Here is a 19,079-nt window from a genome sequence, read left to right as displayed (position 1 = left end):
TCCCTGCCCCACACCCCCCCCCATCCCTGCCCCACACCTCCTCCTGCTCGGCGAAGTCGGCTGCCAGCACTTTGGGGTTGGACTGCGGCCATCGCACCCCATGGAGCGCCTCCCGCGTGGCCGCGGCCTCCTCCACCGACGCGTACTGTGGGGCAGACCCACATCCCGGCCCTCAGCGACCCACAGGGACCGCTCGGACCCATAGCGACCCCATAAGAACCCATTGGGATCCACAGAGACCCATTGGGACCCAAAAAAACCCATGGAGACCCCATAAGAACCCATTGGGATTCATAAAAACCCATAGAAACCCCATAAGAACCCACTGGGATGCATAGACACCCATCGGGACCCATAAAAACCCACAGAGACCCCATAAGAATCCACTGGGATCCATAGAGACCCATCAGGACCCCATAAGAACCCATTGGGATCCATAGGCACCCAACGGGACCCGTAAAAGCCCACAGGAACCCCACACAAACCCACTGGGATCCATAGAGACCCATCAGGACCCATCGGGACCCCATAAGAACTCATTGGGATCCATAGAGACCCATTGGGACCCATAAGGACCCCATAAGAACCCATTGGGATCCATAGGCAACCAACGGGACCCGTAAAAGCCCACAGGAACCCCACACAAACCCACTGGGATCCATAGAGACCCATCGGGACCCATCGGGACCCCATAAGAACCCATTGGGATCCACAGAGACCCATTGGGACCCAAAAAAAACCCATGGAGACCCCATAAGAACCCATTGGGATTCATAAAAACCCATAGAAACCCCATAAGAACCCACTGGGATCCATAGACACCCATCGGGACCCATAAAAACCCATAGAGACCCCATAAGAATCCACTGGGATCCATAGAGACCCATCGGGACCCCATAAGAACCCATTGGGATCCATAGAGACCCACTGGGATCCATAGAGACCCATCAGGACCCATCGGAACCCCATAAGAACTCATTGGGATCCATAGAGACCCATTGGGACCCATAAGGACCCCATAAGAACCCATTGGGATCCATAGGCAACCAACGGGACCCGTAAAAGCCCACAGGAACCCCACACAAACCCACTGGGATCCATAGAGACCCATCGGGACCCATCGGGACCCCATAAGAACCCATTGGGATCCACAGAGACCCATTGGGACCCAAAAAAAAACCCATGGAGACCCCATAAGAACCCATTGGGATTCATAAAAACCCATAGAAACCCCATAAGAACCCACTGGGATCCATAGACACCCATCGGGACCCATAAAAACCCATAGAGACCCCATAAGAATCCACTGGGATCCATAGAGACCCATCGGGACCCCATAAGAACCCATTGGGATCCATAGAGACCCACTGGGATCCATAGAGACCCATCAGGACCCATCGGGACCCCATAAGAACTCATTGGGATCCATAGAGACCCATTGGGACCCATAAGGACCCCATAAGAACCCATTGGGATCCATAGGCACCCAACGGGACCCATAAAAGCCCACAGGAACCCCACACAAATGCACTGAGATCCATAGAGACCCACCGGGACCCATAGGGACCCCATAAGAACCCATTGGGATCCATAGAGACCCATCAGGACCCCATAAGAACGCATAGGGATCCACAGAAACCCATCACAACCCAAAATACCCATAGAGAGTCCTTAAAAACCCATTGGGATCCATAAAAACCCATAGAAACCCCATAAGAACCATTGGGATCCATAGACACCCACCGGGACCCATACAAACCCCATAAGAACCCATTGGGATACATAGAGACCCAATGGGACCCATAAAAACACATCGGGACCCCAAAAGAACCCATTGGGATCCATAGCCCCCATACCGCCCCACAGACACCTCACAGTGCTCCACAGAACCCCATAGAGCCCCACAGACACCCCACAGATACCCCATAGAGCCCCACAAATCCCCCATAGAGCCCCATAGACACCCCATAGTGCTCCATAGAACCCCATAGAGCCCCATACAGCCCCCATAGTGCTCCACAGAACCCCACAGAGCCCCATAGACACCCCATAGTACTCCATAGAACCCCATAGAGCCCCATACAGCCCCCATAGTGCTCCACAGAACCCCACAGAGCCCCATACAGCCCCCACAGAGCCCCATAGACACCCCATAGTGCTCCACAGAACCCCATAGAACCCGATAAAGCCCTATACAGCCTCCAGAGTGCCCCACAGACACCCCACAGAGCCATATAGAACCCCATAGAGCCCCCATAGCGCCCCATAGAACCCCACAGTGCCCCATACAGCCCCCATAGCGCCCCACAGACACCCTACAGAGCCCCGTAGAACCCCATAGAGCCCCATAGAACCCCACTAAGCTCCATACAGCCCCCATAGAGCCCCATACCACTCTCATAGAGCCCCATACAGCCTCCATAGTGCCCCACAGACACCCCAGAGCCCCATAGAACCCCATAGAGCCCCATACAGCCCCCATAAAGCCCCATACACCCCCCATAGAGCCCCATACGGCCCCCATAGCGCCCCATAGAGCCCCATACAACCCCATAGAGCCCCATAGAACCCCACAGAGCCCCATACAACCTCCATAGTGCCCCACAGACACCCCACAGAGCCCCATAGAACCCCATAGAGCCCCATACAGCCCCCATAGCGCCCCACAGAGCCCCATAGAACCCCACAGAGCCCCATACAGCCCCCATAGCGCCCCACAGACACCCTACAGAGCCCCGTAGAACCCCATAGAGCCCCATAGAACCCCACTAAGCTCCATACAGCCCCCATAGAGCCCCATACCACTCTCATAGAGCCCCATACAGCCTCCATAGTGCCCCACAGACACCCCAGAGCCCCATAGAACCCCATAGAGCCCCATACAGCCCCCATAAAGCCCCATACACCCCCCATAGAGCCCCATACGGCCCCCATAGCGCCCCATAGAGCCCCATACAACCCCATAGAGCCCCATAGAACCCCACAGAGCCCCATACAACCTCCATAGTGCCCCACAGACACCCCACAGAGCCCCATAGAACCCCATAGAGCCCCATACAGCCCCCATAGCGCCCCACAGAGCCCCATAGAACCCCACAGAGCCCCATACAGCCCCCATAGCGCCCCACAGACACCCTACAGAGCCCCGTAGAACCCCATAGAGCCCCATAAAACCCCACTGAGCCCCATACAGCCCCCATAGAGCCCCATACCACTCTCATAGAGCCCCATACAGCCTCCATAGTGCCCCACAGACACCCCACAAAGCCCCATACAACCCCCATAGAGCCCCATACAGCCCCCATAGAGCCCCATACAGCCCCCATAGAACCCCACAGAGCCCCATACAGCCTCCATAGTGCCCCACAGACACCCCACAGTGCCCCATAGAACCCCATAGAGCCCCATACAGCCCCCATAGAGCCCCATTCAACCCCCATAGAACCCCATAGAGCCCCACAGAACCCCCATAGAGCCCCATAGAGCCCCCATAGCGCCCCACAGACACCCCACAGAGCCCTGTACAACCCCATAGAGCCCCATAGAACCCCATAGAGCGCCATACAGCCCCCATAAAGCCCCATACAACCCCCATAGAGCCCCATACAGCCCCCATAGCGCCCCACAGAGCCCCATAGAACCCCATAGAGCCCCAAAGAACCCCCATAAAGCCCCATACAGCCCCTGTAGTGCCCCACAGACACCCCACAATGCTCCGTAGAACGCCACAGAACCCCATAGAGTTCCATACAGCCCCCATAGCGCCCCACAGAGCTCCCACAGAGCCCCCCCGACGCCCCATAGGGCCCTCCCTCCCCACGGGCACTCACGGTGACGTAGCAGTGGGATTTGATGCGGTCGATCCAGAATCCATCCTCCCGCAGTGTCCCCGTGCGGCCCAGAAGGGCCTTCAGCTGCCCCAGGGTGAACGGCCGCACCTGGGGGGGGATATGGGGTCATGGGGGGGGCCTCGGGGGGTATGGGGTCAGTATAAGGGGATTTGGGGTCAGTATGGGGGGATTTGGGGTCAGTATGGGGGGATATGGGGTCATGGGGGGGGCCTCGGGGGGGTATGGGGTCAGTATGGGGTCCTTAAGAGGGGATACGGGGTCAGTATGGGGTCCTTAAGGGGGGATATGGGGTCATAGGGAGGTCCTCGGGGGGTATGGGGTCAGTATAGGGGGATTTGGGGTCAGTATGGGGGGATTTGGGGTCAGTATGGGGGGATTTGGGGTCATGGGGGGGGCCTCGGGGGGGTATGGGGTCAGTATGGGGTCCTTAAGAGGGGATACGGGGTCAGTATGGGGTCCTTAAGGGGGGATATGGGGTCATAGGGAGGTCCTCGGGGGGTATGGGGTCAGTATAAGGGGATTTGGGGTCAGTATGGGGGGATTTGGGGTCAGTATGGGGGGATATGGGGTCATGGGGGGGGCCTCGGGGGGGTATGGGGTCAGTATGGGGTCCTTAAGAGGGGATACGGGGTCAGTATGGGGTCCTTAAGGGGGGATATGGGGTCATAGGGAGGTCCTCGGGGGGTATGGGGTCAGTATAGGGGGATTTGGGGTCAGTATGGGGGGATTTGGGGTCAGTATGGGGGGATTTGGGGTCATGGGGGGGGCCTCGGGGGGGTATGGGGTCAGTATGGGGTCCTTAAGAGGGGATACGGGGTCAGTATGGGGTCCTTAAGGGGGGATATGGGGTCATAGGGAGGTCCTCGGGGGGTATGGGGTCAGTATAGGGGGATTTGGGGTCAGTATGGGGGGATTTGGGGTCAGTATGGGGGGATATGGGGTCATGGGGGAGGCCTCGGGGGGGTAGGGGGTCAGTATGGGGTCCTTAAGGGGGGATATGGGGCCATAGGGGGGTCCTCAGGGGGATATGGGGTCAGTATAAGGTCCTCAGGGGAGGATATGGGGTCATAGGGGGGTCCTCGGGGGGTATGGGGTCAGTATGGGGGGATTTGGGGTCAGTATGGGGGGATATGGGGTAATGGGGGGGGCCTCGGGGAGGTAAGGGGTCAGTATGGGGTCCTTATAGGTGAATATGGGGTCATAGGGGGGTTCTCAGGGAGATATGTGGTCAGTATGGGGGGATATGGGAAATATATGAGACAATATGGGCCGTCATGGGGGGTCCTCGGGGGGTATGGGGTCAGTATGGGGTCCTTATGGGGGGATATGGGGTACTTATGGGGGTATATGGGGTCATGGGGGGGTCCTTGTGGGGATATGGGGTCAGTATGGGATCCTTATCAATGTTATGGGGGGGATATGGGGGGATCTTTGGGGGGCACAGGATTAGTATGGTGTCCTTATGGGGGGACATGGGGTCCTGGGGGTCCTTAGGGGGTATGGGGTCAGTATGGGGTCCTTATGGGATGTTGTGGGGGGGTACGGGGTCAGTATGGGGTCCTTATGAGGGGCTATGGGCTCATAGGGGGCTATGGGGTCATTATGGTGGGATATGAGAAACATAGAGGAACATGGGGGGTTCTCAGGGGGATATGGGGTCAGTATGGGGTCCTTATGGGGGGCTATGGGGTCATAGGGAGGTATGGGGTCAGTATGGGGCTCTTATGGGGTTTATGGGGGGGTTCTCAGGGGGGTATGGGGTCAGTATGGGGTCCTTATGGGGGGCTATGGGGGGATATGGGGTCATGGGGGGGGTCCTTGTAGGGATATGGGGTCATTATGGGGGCATATGGGAGAGACATAAGGGAATATGGGGGGGTCCTCAGGGGGCTATGGGGTCAGTATGGGGTCCTTACGGGACGTTGTGGGGGGGTACGGGGTCAGTATGGGGTCCTTATGGGATGTTGTGGGGGGGTATGGGGTCAGTATGGGGTCCTTACGGGACATTGTGGGGGGGTATGGGGTCAGTATGGGGTCCTTATGAGGGGCTATGGGCTCATAGGGGGCTATGGGGTCATTATGGTGGGATATGAGAGACATATAGAGGAACATGGGGGGTTCTCAGGGGGGTATGGGGTCAGTATGGGGTCCTTATGGGGGGCTATGGGGTCATAGGGAGGTATGGGGTCAGTATGGGGCTCTTATGGGGTTTATGGGGGGGTTCTCAGGGGGGTATGGGGTCAGTATGGGGTCCTTGTGGGGGGCTGTGGAGGGATATGGGGTCATGGGGGGGTCCTTGTAGGGATATGGGGTCATTATGGGGGCATATGGGAGAGACATAGGGGAATATGGGGGGGTCCTTAGGGGGGTATGGGGTCAGTATGGGGTCCTTATGGGATGTTGTGGGGGGGTATGGGGTCAGTATGGGGTCCTTATGGGACGTTGTGGGGGGGTATGGGGTCAGTATGGGGTCCTTGTGGGGGGCTATGGGGTCGTTATGGGGGCTGTGGGCTCACCAGGTTGCAGAGATGGACGATGGGGGTGGGGCGGGCGCGGGGGGGGGAGGGGCGCGGGGCGGCTCGCACCGGGTCGTCGATGGTCACCGTCACACCGCGCCGCTGCTGCGCCACCGAGCGGCGCCCTGCGGAACAGCGCCCCCTGCAGGTGGGCCTCCAACACAGCGCCCCCTGCGGGCGGTCCTCCAACACAGCGCCCCTAACAGCGCCCCCTGCAGGCGGTCCTCCAACACAGCCCTTATAACAGCGCCCCCTGCAGGCGGTCCTCCAACACAGCCCTTATAACAGCGCCCCCTGCAGGCGGTCCTCCAACACAGCGCTCCTACCAGCGCCCCCTGCAAGCGGTCCTCCAACACAGCCCTTATAACAGCGCCCCCTGCAGGCGGTCCTCCAACACAGCGCACATAACAGCGCCCCCTGCAGGTGGTCCTCCAACACAGCGCACATAACAGCGCCCCCTGCAGGCGGTCCTCCAACACAGCGCTCCTACCAGCGCCCCCTGCAAGCGGTCCTCCAACACAGCCCTTATAACAGCGCCCCCTGCAGGCGGTCCTCCAACACAGCGCCCCTAACAGCGCCCCCTGCAGGCGGTCCTCCAACACAGCCCTTATAACAGCGCCCCCTGCAGGCGGTCCTCCAACACAGCGCCCCTAACAGCGCCCCCTGCAGGCGGTCCTCCAACACAGCGCCCCTAACAGTGCCCCCTGCAGGTGGGCCTCCAACACAGCGCCCCCTGCGGGTGCACCTCCAACACAGCGCCCCCTGCGGGCGGTTCTCTAACACAGCGCTCCTAACAGCGCCCCCTGCAGGCGGTCCTCCAACACAGCACCCCCTGCGGGCGGTCCTCCAACACAGCGCCCCTGCAGGTGGACCTCCAACACAGCGCCCCCTGCGGGCGGACCTCCAACACCCATTTCCCCTCCCAGAACAATAGCAGCGCCACCTACAGGCGGTCCTCCAACACAGACCCTCTCCCCTCCAATAACAGCGCCCTCTATAGGCGGACCTCCAACACAGCGCCCCCTGCAGGCGGTCCTCCAACACAGCGCCCCTAACAGCGCCCCCTGCAGGCGGTCCTCCAACACAGCCCTTATAACAGCGCCCCCTGCAGGTGGACCTCCAACACAGCACTCCTACCAGCGCCCCCTGCGGGCAGTCCTCCAACACAGCGCCCATAACAGCGCCCCCTACAGGTAGTCCTCCAACACAGCCTTTATAACAGCACCCCCTGCAGGCAGTCCTCCAACATCACGGTGCTGCAATGCAGCCCTAATCCCATCCTAATCCCAAACAATCCCACATCACCCCCATAATCCCACTCCAATCCCACCGTAACTCCACAATCCCGCACTAATCCCACCTTAATACCATACAACGCCACTCTAAATGCTGATAATCCCACATAATCCAACATAATCCCTTTCGAATCCCACCCCAAACCCACGTAATCCCACGGGATTCGCCATAAAGACTTCTAAATCCCCCCTAAAGCCACCCAACCCCATAACTGCATCCCCGTATCCCATAATCCCACACATAATCCAATAATCCCACCCCACAATCCCATATTCCCCCCCGCCACCCCATAATCTCACCCCACCATCCCGTAATCCCACCCCCCACCCCCCAATCCCACCCCACAATCCCAAAATCCCCCCACGCCACCCCATAATCCCACCCCACCACCCCATAATCCCACCCCACAATCCCATAATGCCCCCCCATAGTCCCATACTCCCCCCCGCCACCCCATAATCCCACCCCACAATCCCATAATTCCACCCCATCTCATAGTCCCACCCCACAATCCCATAATCCCCCCCACCGCCCCATAATCCCACCCCCATCTCATAATCCCACCCCACAATCCCATAATCCCACCCCAAAATCCCATAACCCTCCCCCTCATAATCCCACCCTGCAACCCCATAATCCCCTCCCCGCCACCCCATAATCCCAACCCATAATCCCATAATCCCACCCCCTAATCCCATAATCCCCACCACCACCCCATAATCCCATAATCCCACCCCATAATCCCATACTCCCACGCCGCAATCCCATAACCCCTCCCTTCCCATAATCCCAACCCAAAATCCCATAATCCCCCCCTGCCACCCCATAATCCCACCTCGCAATCCCATAATCTCACCCCATAATCCCATAATCCCCCCCTGCCACCCCATAATCCCACCCCACAATCCCATAACCCCCCCCCATAATCCCATAATCCCACCTTTGGGCTCCTCCTCCCCTCCGGCACCGGAAGGGGCGGGGCCAGACGAAGGGGCGGGGCCGGCGGGCGGGGCTTGCTGCTTTGGCTCCGCCCCCTCCGCCGAAGCCCCGCCCCCTTCAGCCCCGCCCCCTCCGTTCTCCGTCGCCTCCGCCGGGACCACCTTGGGGGGAAAGAGGGGGGGGGGGGGGGGGCACATTTTGGGTTAAAAAACAGCCATTTTGGGACTCCCGATGCCAATGGGGGGGGATGAGATTCTGGGGGGGGAAAGGGGAGAAAGGGGGCAGCGAAAATCGGGGGGGAAAAGCATCGATTTGGGGTGAAAAAAGGCGATTTTGGGGGGCTTTAAATATCCATGAGAGCCCAGAGCGTTTTGGGGTGAAAAAAGGTCGTTTTGGGTCATCTGAAGATGAAAAAAGGGCACGAAGTTTTGAGATGAGAAATGGGGGTTTTGGGGACTCAAACTATGGGGGAAAAATGCCCATTTTGGGGTGAAAAAAGCCCGGTTTGGGTCTGAAAACGTTTTGGGGTGAAAAATGGGCATTTCAGGCAAAAAAAAAAAGATTAATTTTCGGGCTAAAACGGACAAATTTGGGGTCCAAATGGCCACGTTTTGCCTCAAAACCTCCAATTTTGGGTCCAGACCGTTCATTTTGGGGCAAAATAGGACAATTTTGGTGTAAACCTTCAATAATTTGGGGCAAAACGCCGCAATTTTGGACTTCAAACCCCAAATCCTGCTTCCAAAAATCACCATTTTGGGGTTAAAGCCCCCAAATTTGGGGTCGAATCCCTCCATTCTGACGCAAATATTCACCACTTTGGGTCCAAATCCCCCAATTTTGGGCCCCAAACCCCAATTTGGGGCGAAATCCCTCAATTTTGGGTCCAAAACGCCAAATTCTGGGGCCAAAATCCCCAATTTTTGGATCATATCCCCCTATTTTGACCCAAATCTCCCCCATTTTTGGCCCAAACCCTCCGATTTTGGGGTTCCAACCACCAATCTGGGGTAAAATCCCTCAATTTTGGGTCAAAAACCCCAATTTGGGGCAAAATCCCTCAATTTTGGGTCCAAAACACCAAATTCTGGGGCCAAAATCCCCAATTTTTGGATCAAATCCCTCCATTTTGACCCAAATCTCCCCCATTTTTGGCCCAAACCCTCCGATTTTGGGGTTCCAACCACCAATCTGGGGTAAAATCCCTCCATTTTGGGTCAAAACCCCAATTTTAGGTCCAAAACCCCCCATTTTGGGCTTAAATCCCTCCACTTTGGGTCCAACACCCCAAATTTGGGGTCAAACCCCTCAATTTGCCCCCAAACCTCCACCATTTTGGGCCCAAACCCCCCAATTTTGGACTCCCAACCCCTAAATTTGGGTCAAAACCCCTCCATTTTGGGTCTGAAGCCCCCCAAAGCCCCCCATTTGGGGCTGAAACCCCTCAATTTGCCTCCATTTCCCCCCATTTTGGGCTGAAACCCCCCCATTTTCACCCCAACCTCCTCCATTTGGGGCCCAAATGATCCCCTTTTCCACCCCACCCCACCCCCCCCAATTTTGGGGTGAAATCTGCCCCTTTTGGGGTACCCACCTGCGTGACGGTGCGGCAGATTTTGAGGGGGGGCTCCCGGGGTGGGGGGGTGGCTTCGTGTGCCCCTCCCCCCCCCTGCGTCGCTATTGGGGCCCCTCCTGGGCCCCCCCCCCCTTCTTCCTCCTCCGAAATCGGGGCGTCTTCGGGGGGGTGCAGCTCCAACACCGCCTCCGCCCGCAGTCCCGGCACCAGGCTCTGGGATTTGGGGGGAAAAACAGCGATTTTGGGGCATTTGGGGGGGCAAAAATAGGCATTTGGGGGGGCAATGGGGGGAATTGGGGTGAAAAATGAGGATTTGGGGGGGGGGTGGGGGGAAATTGGGGGGAAAAATGGGGATTTGGGGGCGAATTGGGGGGAATTGGGGGCTTGGGGGGGTCTCTGCTAATAGACCTGGCAGCAGGCTCTGGGATTTGGGGGGAAAAACAGTGATTTTAGAGCATTTGGGGGGGCAAAAATGGTCATTTGGGGGGAAAAAATGAGGATTTGGGGGGAAAAAGGGGGACCTGGGGGGCAAATTGGGGGGAATTGGGGTGAAAAATGGGGCGTTGGGGGCTTTTTAGGGGGAGTTGGGGGCTAAGGGGGGGTCTCTGCTAATAGACCTGGCAGCAGGCTCTGGGATTTGGGGGGAAAAACAGCGATTTTGGGGCATTTCAGGGGGGAAAAATGGGCATTTGGGGGCAAAAATGGGGATTTGGGGAGGCAATGGGGGGAACTGGGGTGAAAAATGGGGTTTTGGGGGCGAATTGGGGGGAATTGGGGGCTTGGGGGGGTCTCTGCTAATAGACCTGGCAGCAGGCTCTGAGATTTGGGGAGGAAAACAGCGATTTTGGGGCATTTCAGGGGGGAAAAATGGGCATTTGGGGGCAAAAATGGGGATCTGGGGGGGCAATGGGGGGAATTGGGGGGATAAATGGGGATTTGGGGGCGAATTGGGGGGAATTGGGGCGAAAAATGGGGTTTTTGGGGCGAATTGGGGGCTCGGGGGGGTCTTTGCTAATAGACCTGGCCCAAATCTCCCCATTTTGAGCCCAAATCCCCAAATTTTCGGTTCAAATCACCCCATTTAGGACCCAAATCCCCCTATTTTGAGTCCAAATCCTCCCATTTTGAGTCCAAATACCCCCAATTGGGGTTCAAATCCCCCTTTTTGGGCTCAAATCCCCCCATTTTGGATCCAAATTCCCCTATTTTGAGTCCAAATCCCCCCATTTAGGACCCAAATCCCCCCATTTTGGGTCCAGATCTCCCCATTTAGGACCCAAATCCCCCAATTTGGGGTCGAAATCCCACTTTTTGGGTTCAAACCCCCCTATTTAGGAATCAAGTCTTCCCCTTTTAAGTCCAAATCCCCCCATTCTTACTCAAAACCCCTCCATTTTAGCCTCCCCCCCTCCCCCCATTTCTACCCCATTATCTCCCCAACCCCAAGCCCCAACCCCCCCACATTCAGCACACGAACCCCTCCCCCCCCCCCTTCCCCCTCCCAAGCCCATTTTGGGTGAAAAAAGGCCATTTTTGGCTCAATTTGGGGCCGTTTTTACCTTCAGGCTGTCGGTGCTGATGCTGAGCGATCGCCTCCCGGCCCCTCCCATCACGCTGCCCCAGCGCCGCTTCCGCCCCGCCCCCGCCGTTGGCCCCGCCTCCGGATCCGTTGGCCCCGCCCCTTTGGCTATAAAAGGAAAAGGGGGAGGGGCTTAGCTCGCTTAGCCCCACCCCTTCCTTTCCCATTCGTTCCCATGCAGCTCATTTGCCCCTCCCCTTTCCCAAGCCCCGCCCCCTCCATATAAGGCAGCCTGCGCTGCTGGCCCCGCCCCTTTAACTATAAAAGGAAAAAAGGGAGGGGCCCAGCAGGCTTAGCTACACCCCATCCTTCCCTATTCATTCCTGCACAGCTCACAAGCCCCGCCCCCTTCACAAGCCACGCCCACTTCCCAAGCCACGCCCCATCCGTATAAGCCACCCTGCTCCGCTGGCCCCCGCACACCCCACTCACTTCCGCCCTTAGCCCCGCCCACTTCCGGCCGAAGCCACACCCCTTTATCCCACTTCCTCCTCGAAGCCCCGCCCCTCCCTCTTCCAGCCCCATTCTTCACACATTAATAATCAGCACACGCCAACCCCACTTCCACCCTTGGCCCCGCCCCCTTCCACCTGAAACCACGCCCCCTTTATCCCACTTCCGATCGAAGCCCCGCCCCTTTGACTTACTTCCGCCCCGAAGCCCCACCTATCTCGCTCAGCTGTAGCCCCGCCCCTTCCCATTCATTACCAACCATAGCATAGCCTACTTCCACCCTTGGCCCCGCCCCCTTCCGCCCGAAGCCCCGCCCCTTTGACTCACTTCCGCCCCGAAGCCCCGCCTCTCGCTCAGCTGTAGCCCCGCCCCTTCCCATTCATACTCATTGCCATTCAAAGCGCATTGTACTTCCACCCGTGGCCCAGCCCCCTTCCGCCCTTGGCCCCGCCCCCTTCATCCCACTTCCACCCCTCGTATGCCCCTCTCCTATAGCCCCGCCCCTTCCCATTCATACTCATTGCCATCCATAGCACAGCCTACTTCTGCCTTTGGCCCCGCCCCCTTCCGCCCGAAGCCCCGCCCCCTTTACCTCACTTCCGCCCGAAGCCCCGCCCCTCTCACATAGCCCCGCCCCTTCCCATTCATACTTGTTATACCACACCCTACTTCCACCCTTGGCTCCGCCCCTTTTTCGCCCGAAGCCCCGCCCCCTTTATCACACTTCCGCCCGAAGCTCCGCCCCTCTCTTATAGCCCCGCCCCTTCCCACTCATACTTATTGTTATTCATAGCACACCCTACTTCCACCTTTGGCCCCACCCCTTTTCCGCCCGAAGTCCTGCCCCACTTCCGCCTGAAGCCCCGCCCCCTTTTACCCCACTTCCGCCTGGAATCCCCGCCCCTTTACCCCACTTCCGCCCCCCCACCCCACCCCATTTCCCACCCCCACGCCCCGCCAGCCCCTCCTCTTTCCCACCCATAGCCCCGCCCACTTCCGTTCCCAGGCCCCGCCCACTTCCGCCCTTAGCCCCGCCTACCGAGTGCGATTTTCCTCCGGAAGGATTTGGGCTGAGCCTGGGGGGAGGGGAAAAGTGGGGAGGGGGGGGGAGGGACCCCCAAGGGGGAGGGGGGCGGAGTCACCGCGGGCGTGGGGGGCGGGGCCAACGTCGGGCCCCTCCCCTTCCGGCCCGCTAAGCCCCGCCCCCCTCCCAGCGCTCCCTCCTCTCCCATTGGTTCCCAGCGGCGCGTGACATCCGTGGGTCTCCGGCCCCACAAGTTGGGTTTGGGGGGCGTTGTGTGTGTGACCGTGGGGGTCCCGGCGCCCCTTAAGTGGCAATAGGGGTCTGTTCCTGCCCCATAAGTGGCGATGGGGGGCGGCCGCTGCCCCATAAGTGGCTTTGGGTGTCAGTCTCTGCCCCGTAAGTGGGGTCGTGTGGTCCGTTTCTGCCCCATAAGTGGAGTTGGGGGGTTGGTCTCTGCCCCATAAGTGGCGATGGGGGTCGGTTTCTGCCCCATAAGTGGCATTGAGGGTCATTCTCTGCCCCATGGGTGAGGTTGGGGGGTGGTTTCTGCCCCATAAGTGGCGATGGGGGTCAGTCTCTGCCCCATAAGTGGGCTTACGAGGTCCGTTTCTGCCCCACAAGTGGTGTTGGGGTTGGCTTCTGCCCCATAAGTGGCGCTGGGGTCATCCTCTGCCCCATAAGTAGAGTTCAGGGTCGGTTTCTGCCCCATAAGTGGCATTCAGTGTCAGTCTCTGCCCCATAAGAGGCATTATGAGGTCCGTTTCTGCCCCATAAGTAGGATCATGAGCTCCATTCCTGCCCCATAAGTGGCTTTGGGGGGTGTTCTCTGCCCCATAAGCGCAGTTGGAGATCAGTCTCTGCCCCATAAGTGAGGTTGGGAGTTGCTTTCTGCCCCATAAATTGGGTTATGAGATCTATTTCTGCCCCATAAGCGTCGCTGGGGGTTGGTCTCTGCCCCATAAGTGGCAATAGGGGTCTGTTCCTGCCCCATAAGTGGCGTTGGGGGCGTTCTCTGCCCCATAAGTGGCTTTTGGTGTCAGTCTCTGCCCCATAAGTGGGGTTATGAGATCCATTTCTGCCCCATAAGTGGCACTAGGGCTCTGTTCCTGCCCCATAAGTGGCGATGGGGGTCAGCCTGCCCCATAAGTGGAGTTCAGGGTCGGTCTCTGCCCCATAAGTGGCAACGAGGGTCAGTATCTGCCCCATAAGTGGGCTTAAGAGGTCCATTCTCTGCCCCATAAGTGGCACTGGCGATCAGTCTCTGCCCCATAAGTGGGGTTATGAGGTCTGCGGCTGCCCCGTAAGTGGAGTTGGGGGGCGGTCTCTGCCCCATAAGTGGCGATGGGGATCTGTTCCTGCCCCGTAAGTGCTATCGAAGGTCAGTCTCTGCCCCATAAGTGGGGTTATGGGTCTTCTTCTGCCCCCTAAGTGGCATTAAGGTTCAGTCTCTGCCCCGTAAGTTGTGTTGGGGGTCAGCCTCTGCCCCCTAAGTTGCGTTGGGGGTTGGTCTCTGCCCCATAAGTAGCACTGGGGGTTGGTCTCTGCCCCATAAGTGGGGTTATGGGTCCTCTTCTGCCCCGTAAGTGGCACTGGGGGTCGGTCTCTGCCCCATAAGTAGCGCTGGGGGTCAGTTTCTGCCCCACAAGTGGGGTTATGGGTCTTCTTCTGCCCCATAAGTGGCGCTCGGGGTCGGTCTCTGCCCCATAAGTGGGGTTATGGGTCCTCTTCTGCCCCATAAGTGGCGCTGGGGGTCGGTCTCTGCCCCATAAGTGGTATTGGGGTCCGAAGTTCACATCTGCCCCATAAGTGGGGGTCCCATCATCGATGGCTGCCCCATAAGTGACCGTGGGGGTCCGTGGGGCTGCCCCATAAGTGGTGGTGGGGGCTGCGCCTGCCCCATAAGTTGCAATGGGTTCCAAGGTTGTGGGTCTGCCCCATAAGTGCGGGGTCCGAGGTTGGTGTCTGCCCCATAAGTGGAGCTTTCAAATCCATGGGGCTGCCCCATAAGTAGCACTGAGGATCCACTTCTGCCCCGTAAGTGGAGCTGGGGGTCCATCTCCGCCCCATAAGTGGAGATGGGGGTCTGTGGGGCTGCCCCATAAGTGATCCCGAAGTCCATCAGGAATGTGTGGGGCTGCCCCATAAGTGTGGGGCCGCCCCATAACTGATCCCAAAGTCCATCAGGAATGTGTGGGGCTGCCCCATAAGTGACTCCAAAATCCACCATAATGTGTGGGGCTGCCCCATAAGTGACTCCAAAGTCCATCATAACGTGTGGGGCCGCCCCATAAGTAACTCCAAAATCCATCAGGAATGTGTGGGGCCACCCCATAAGTGTGGGGCCGCCCCATAAATGATCCCAAAGTCCATCAGGAATGTGTGGGGCTGCCCCATAAGCGTGGGGCTTCCCCATAAGCGTGGGGCTGCCCCATAAGTGATCCCAAAGTCCATCCTAACGTGTGGGGCCGCCCCCTAAGTGATCCCAAAGTCCATCGCAACGTGTGGGGCTGCCCCATAAGTGCCATGGGGGGGTCCATCAGGAACGTGTGGGGCTGCCCCATAAGTGGTATTGGGCTTCCTCCAGCTGTGGGGCTGCCCCATAAGTGCCTCTTCCTCGGTTCCGTGGGGCACTTGGGGGGCACTTGGGGGTCCGGGAGAATCCGTGGGGCAGCGCTGAGTGCCCAAAAGAGAGACGTTGGGGGGTCCCGAGATATGTGGGGCTGCCCCACAAGTTGTGGGGCACGCAGAGGGGGGTGGGGGGGGGGGGGGGTGGGGAAGGGATGGGGATGGGGGGAGTTATGGGGCTGCCCCACAGCGACGGCGCAGATGTGGGGCGCCCCCTAAGTGACATAAAGGGGGGGGGGGGGAGGGCGTGCCCCATAAGTGTGGGGCGACCCATAAGTGTGGGGTGAGCCCTAAGTGTGGGGCGACCCATAAGTAGAGGTTTGGAACCCAGAGAGATTATGGGGCGCCCCATAAGTAAGAGTGGGGGGTGCCTCCTAAGTTGTGCTCAGCGCCCCATAAGTAAACGTGGGCTGCCCCATAAGTAAATACGGGGCACCCCATAAGTGTGGGGCACCCTCCAAGTAGGCCTCCGTGCCCCATAAGTAGAAGTGGGGCGCCCCATAAGTAAGTCTGGGTGCCCCATAAGTGTGGGGTGACCCCTAAGTGGCTCTTGGTGACCCACAAGTAGGCCTTAGTGCCCCATAAGTAAGTCCTGGTGCCCCATAAGTGTGGGGCGCCCCCCAAGTAAGTCTCAGTGCCCCGTAAGTAGATATGGGCTGCCCCATAAGTAAGCCCAGGGTGCCCCATAAGTGTGGGGTGCCCCCTAAGTAGCTCTCAGTGCCCCATAAGTAAACGTGGGCTGCCCCATAAGTAAGCCCAGGGTGCCCTATAAGTGTGGGGCACCCCCTAAGTAGGCCTCCGTGCCTCATAAGTAGATGTGGGGCGCCCCATAAGTAAGTCGGGATGCCCTTTGAGTATGGGGTGACCCCTAAGTGGCTCTCAGTGCCCCATAAGTAGATATGGGCTGCCCCATAAGTAAGTCCTGGTGTCCCACAAGTAGATGTGGGGCGCCCCCTAAATAAGTCTCAGTGCCCCATAAGTGTGGGGTGCCCCATAAGTGACCCCCTTCCCATCCCCCCCCTCCCCCCCCCCAAGATCCCGCTGTGGGGCAGAGGAACGGCACTTGTGGGGCGCAGGGAAGGGCCCCCCCCCCACCCACCTCCCCTCCACCCCACATCCCGCCCCACATCTCTGCCCCACATCCCCGCCCCACACTTATGGGGCGTTACCTCGGGGTCCGGGGGGCGCTCGGGGGGCGGCCCCACATCCATGGGTGCTGCCGGCTCCTGCCTGGGGGGGGGGGAAGAGGGGGGAAATCAGTGGGGCTGGACCCACACGTGTGGGGTGGGGCTCTGCCCCATACGTTGCTTTCTGCCCCATAGATCCCCCCCAGTGCCCCACAGATCCATGACTCTGTCCCATAGATCCCCACCAGTGCCCCACAGATCCCCATCCATCCCTATGGAGCCCCACAGAGCCCCATTCATCCCTATGAGGCCCCATTCATCCCTATGTAGCCCCACAGATTGCCCCACAGAACCCCACTCATCCCTATGGGGCCCCATTCAGCCCCCATTCATCCCTATGGGGCCCCAGAGATCCCCATTCATCCCTATGGAGCCCCACAGATTGCCCCACACAGCCCCATTCATCCCCATGGAGCCCCACAGATCCCCACCCATCCCTATGGAGCCCCACAGATCTCCATTCATCCCTATGGAGCCCCATTCATCCCTATGGAGCCCCACAGATTGCCCCACAGAACCCCACTCATCCCTATGGGGCCCCATTCAGCCCCCATTCATCCCTATGGAGCCCCATAGATTCCCATTCATCCCCACAGGATGCCTATGCAGCCCCATTCATCCCCATGGAGCCCCATAGATCCCCATTCATCCCTATGGAGCCCCACACATTTCCCCACAGAGCCCCACAGATCCCCATTCATCCCCACAGGGTCCCTCTGCAGCCCCATTCACCCCTATGGAGCCCCATTCATCCCCCATTCATCCTATGGAGCCCCACAGATCGCCCCACAGAACCCCATTCATCCCCATGGAGCCCCACAGATCGCCATCCAATCCTACAGAGCCCCACAGAGCCCCGTAGATCCCCATAGCGCCCCATTCGTCCCTATGGAGTCCCACACATTGCCCCATAGATCCCCATTCAACCCTATAGAGCCCCACAGAGTCCCACTCATCCCCACGGAGCCCCACAGATTGCCCCACAGAACCCCACTCATCCCCATAGAGCCCCATTCAGCCCTATGGAGCCCCATTCAGCCCCCATTCAATCCCACGGAGCCCCATAGATCCCCATTCATCCCCACAGGGTCGCTATGCAGCCCCATTCATCCCAATGCAGCCCCATTCATCCCTATGGAGCCCCACAAATGGCCCCACAGAGCCCCATTCATCCCCATAGCGCCCCATTCATTCCTATGCAGCCCCATTCATCCCTATGCAGCCCCATTCATCCCTATGCAGCCCCACAGATCGCCCCACAGAGCCCCATTCATCCCTATGCAGCCCCATTCATCCCTATGGAGCCCCATTCATCCCAATGCAGCCCCATTCATCCCTCCCCCGGCGCCCCATTGAGCCCCCATTCAGCCCTCCGGCGCCCCATTCATCCCCCGACCGCCCCTCACTCCTCGCCCCCCCCCCCCCCTCCCCCCGCCCCGCCGCCCCTCACCGCGCTCCATTGTGCCCCCCCCCGCCCCGCGGCGCTGCGGGAGCGGCCGCCATCTTGGCGCCGCGCTTCTCCCGGCGGCCTCTGCGGCACCGGAAGGGGCGGGGCTTAGAGGAAGAGAGGTGGGCGCTGAGGAGGGGGCGGGGCTTAAAGGGGGGTGGGCGGGGCTTGGAGGCATCATAGAGACCCCCCAAGGAGAGCCGGAGAGAAACCATAGAGACGACATAGAAAGACCGCAACATCACACAAAAAGTCCTACGGAAAGAACCGCCGTGGAGGACCTCATAGCGAACACCCCAGAGAAACCATAGAGAAAAACATAGAAAAGACCCACTGGGAGGACCCCATAGAGGGGAACTATAGAGAGAACCATAGAGAGGACCCACTGGGAGGACCCGCTTGGAGGACCATATAGAAGGGACCCATAGAGAGGGCCCATAGAGAGGGCCCATAGAGAGGGCCCACTGGGAGGACCCTCTGGGAGGGCCATATAGAAGGGAACCATAGAGAGAACCATAGAGAGGACTCATACAGAGGACCCACTGGGAGGACTCACTGGGAGGACCATATAGAAGGGACCCATAGA

At 58.9% G+C, this 19,079-nt stretch overlaps 1 protein-coding gene and 1 long non-coding RNA gene across 2 annotated transcripts in view; both read right to left on the bottom strand.

Moving 5' to 3' along the window:
- The window catches only part of ACIN1 (apoptotic chromatin condensation inducer 1), a 36,709-nt gene that overhangs the window by 6,341 nt on the left and 11,289 nt on the right, over positions 1 to 19,079 (bottom strand). The window contains exons 7-14 of the mRNA XM_040654994.2: positions 17,029 to 17,089; positions 13,250 to 13,286; positions 11,738 to 11,865; positions 10,197 to 10,391; positions 8,604 to 8,763; positions 6,368 to 6,492; positions 3,831 to 3,938; positions 38 to 145 (exon numbers count right to left, since the gene is read on the bottom strand). Of these exons, the coding sequence (XP_040510928.1) occupies positions 38 to 145; positions 3,831 to 3,938; positions 6,368 to 6,492; positions 8,604 to 8,763; positions 10,197 to 10,391; positions 11,738 to 11,865; positions 13,250 to 13,286; positions 17,029 to 17,089 (922 nt within the window). The remainder of the gene's footprint in view (positions 1 to 37; positions 146 to 3,830; positions 3,939 to 6,367; positions 6,493 to 8,603; positions 8,764 to 10,196; positions 10,392 to 11,737; positions 11,866 to 13,249; positions 13,287 to 17,028; positions 17,090 to 19,079) is intronic.
- LOC121108131 lies at positions 6,653 to 7,648 on the bottom strand. The gene is made up of 2 exons (XR_005842449.2): positions 7,374 to 7,648; positions 6,653 to 7,001 (listed from the first exon to the last, which is right to left on the bottom strand). It is a non-coding gene; the product is annotated as an uncharacterized LOC121108131 (long non-coding RNA).

This window comes from Gallus gallus, chromosome 35 (assembly GCF_016699485.2).
Source record: "Gallus gallus isolate bGalGal1 chromosome 35, bGalGal1.mat.broiler.GRCg7b, whole genome shotgun sequence".
Taxonomy (NCBI): Eukaryota; Metazoa; Chordata; class Aves; order Galliformes; family Phasianidae; genus Gallus; species Gallus gallus.
This window is presented reverse-complemented; position numbering and strand designations above follow the sequence as displayed.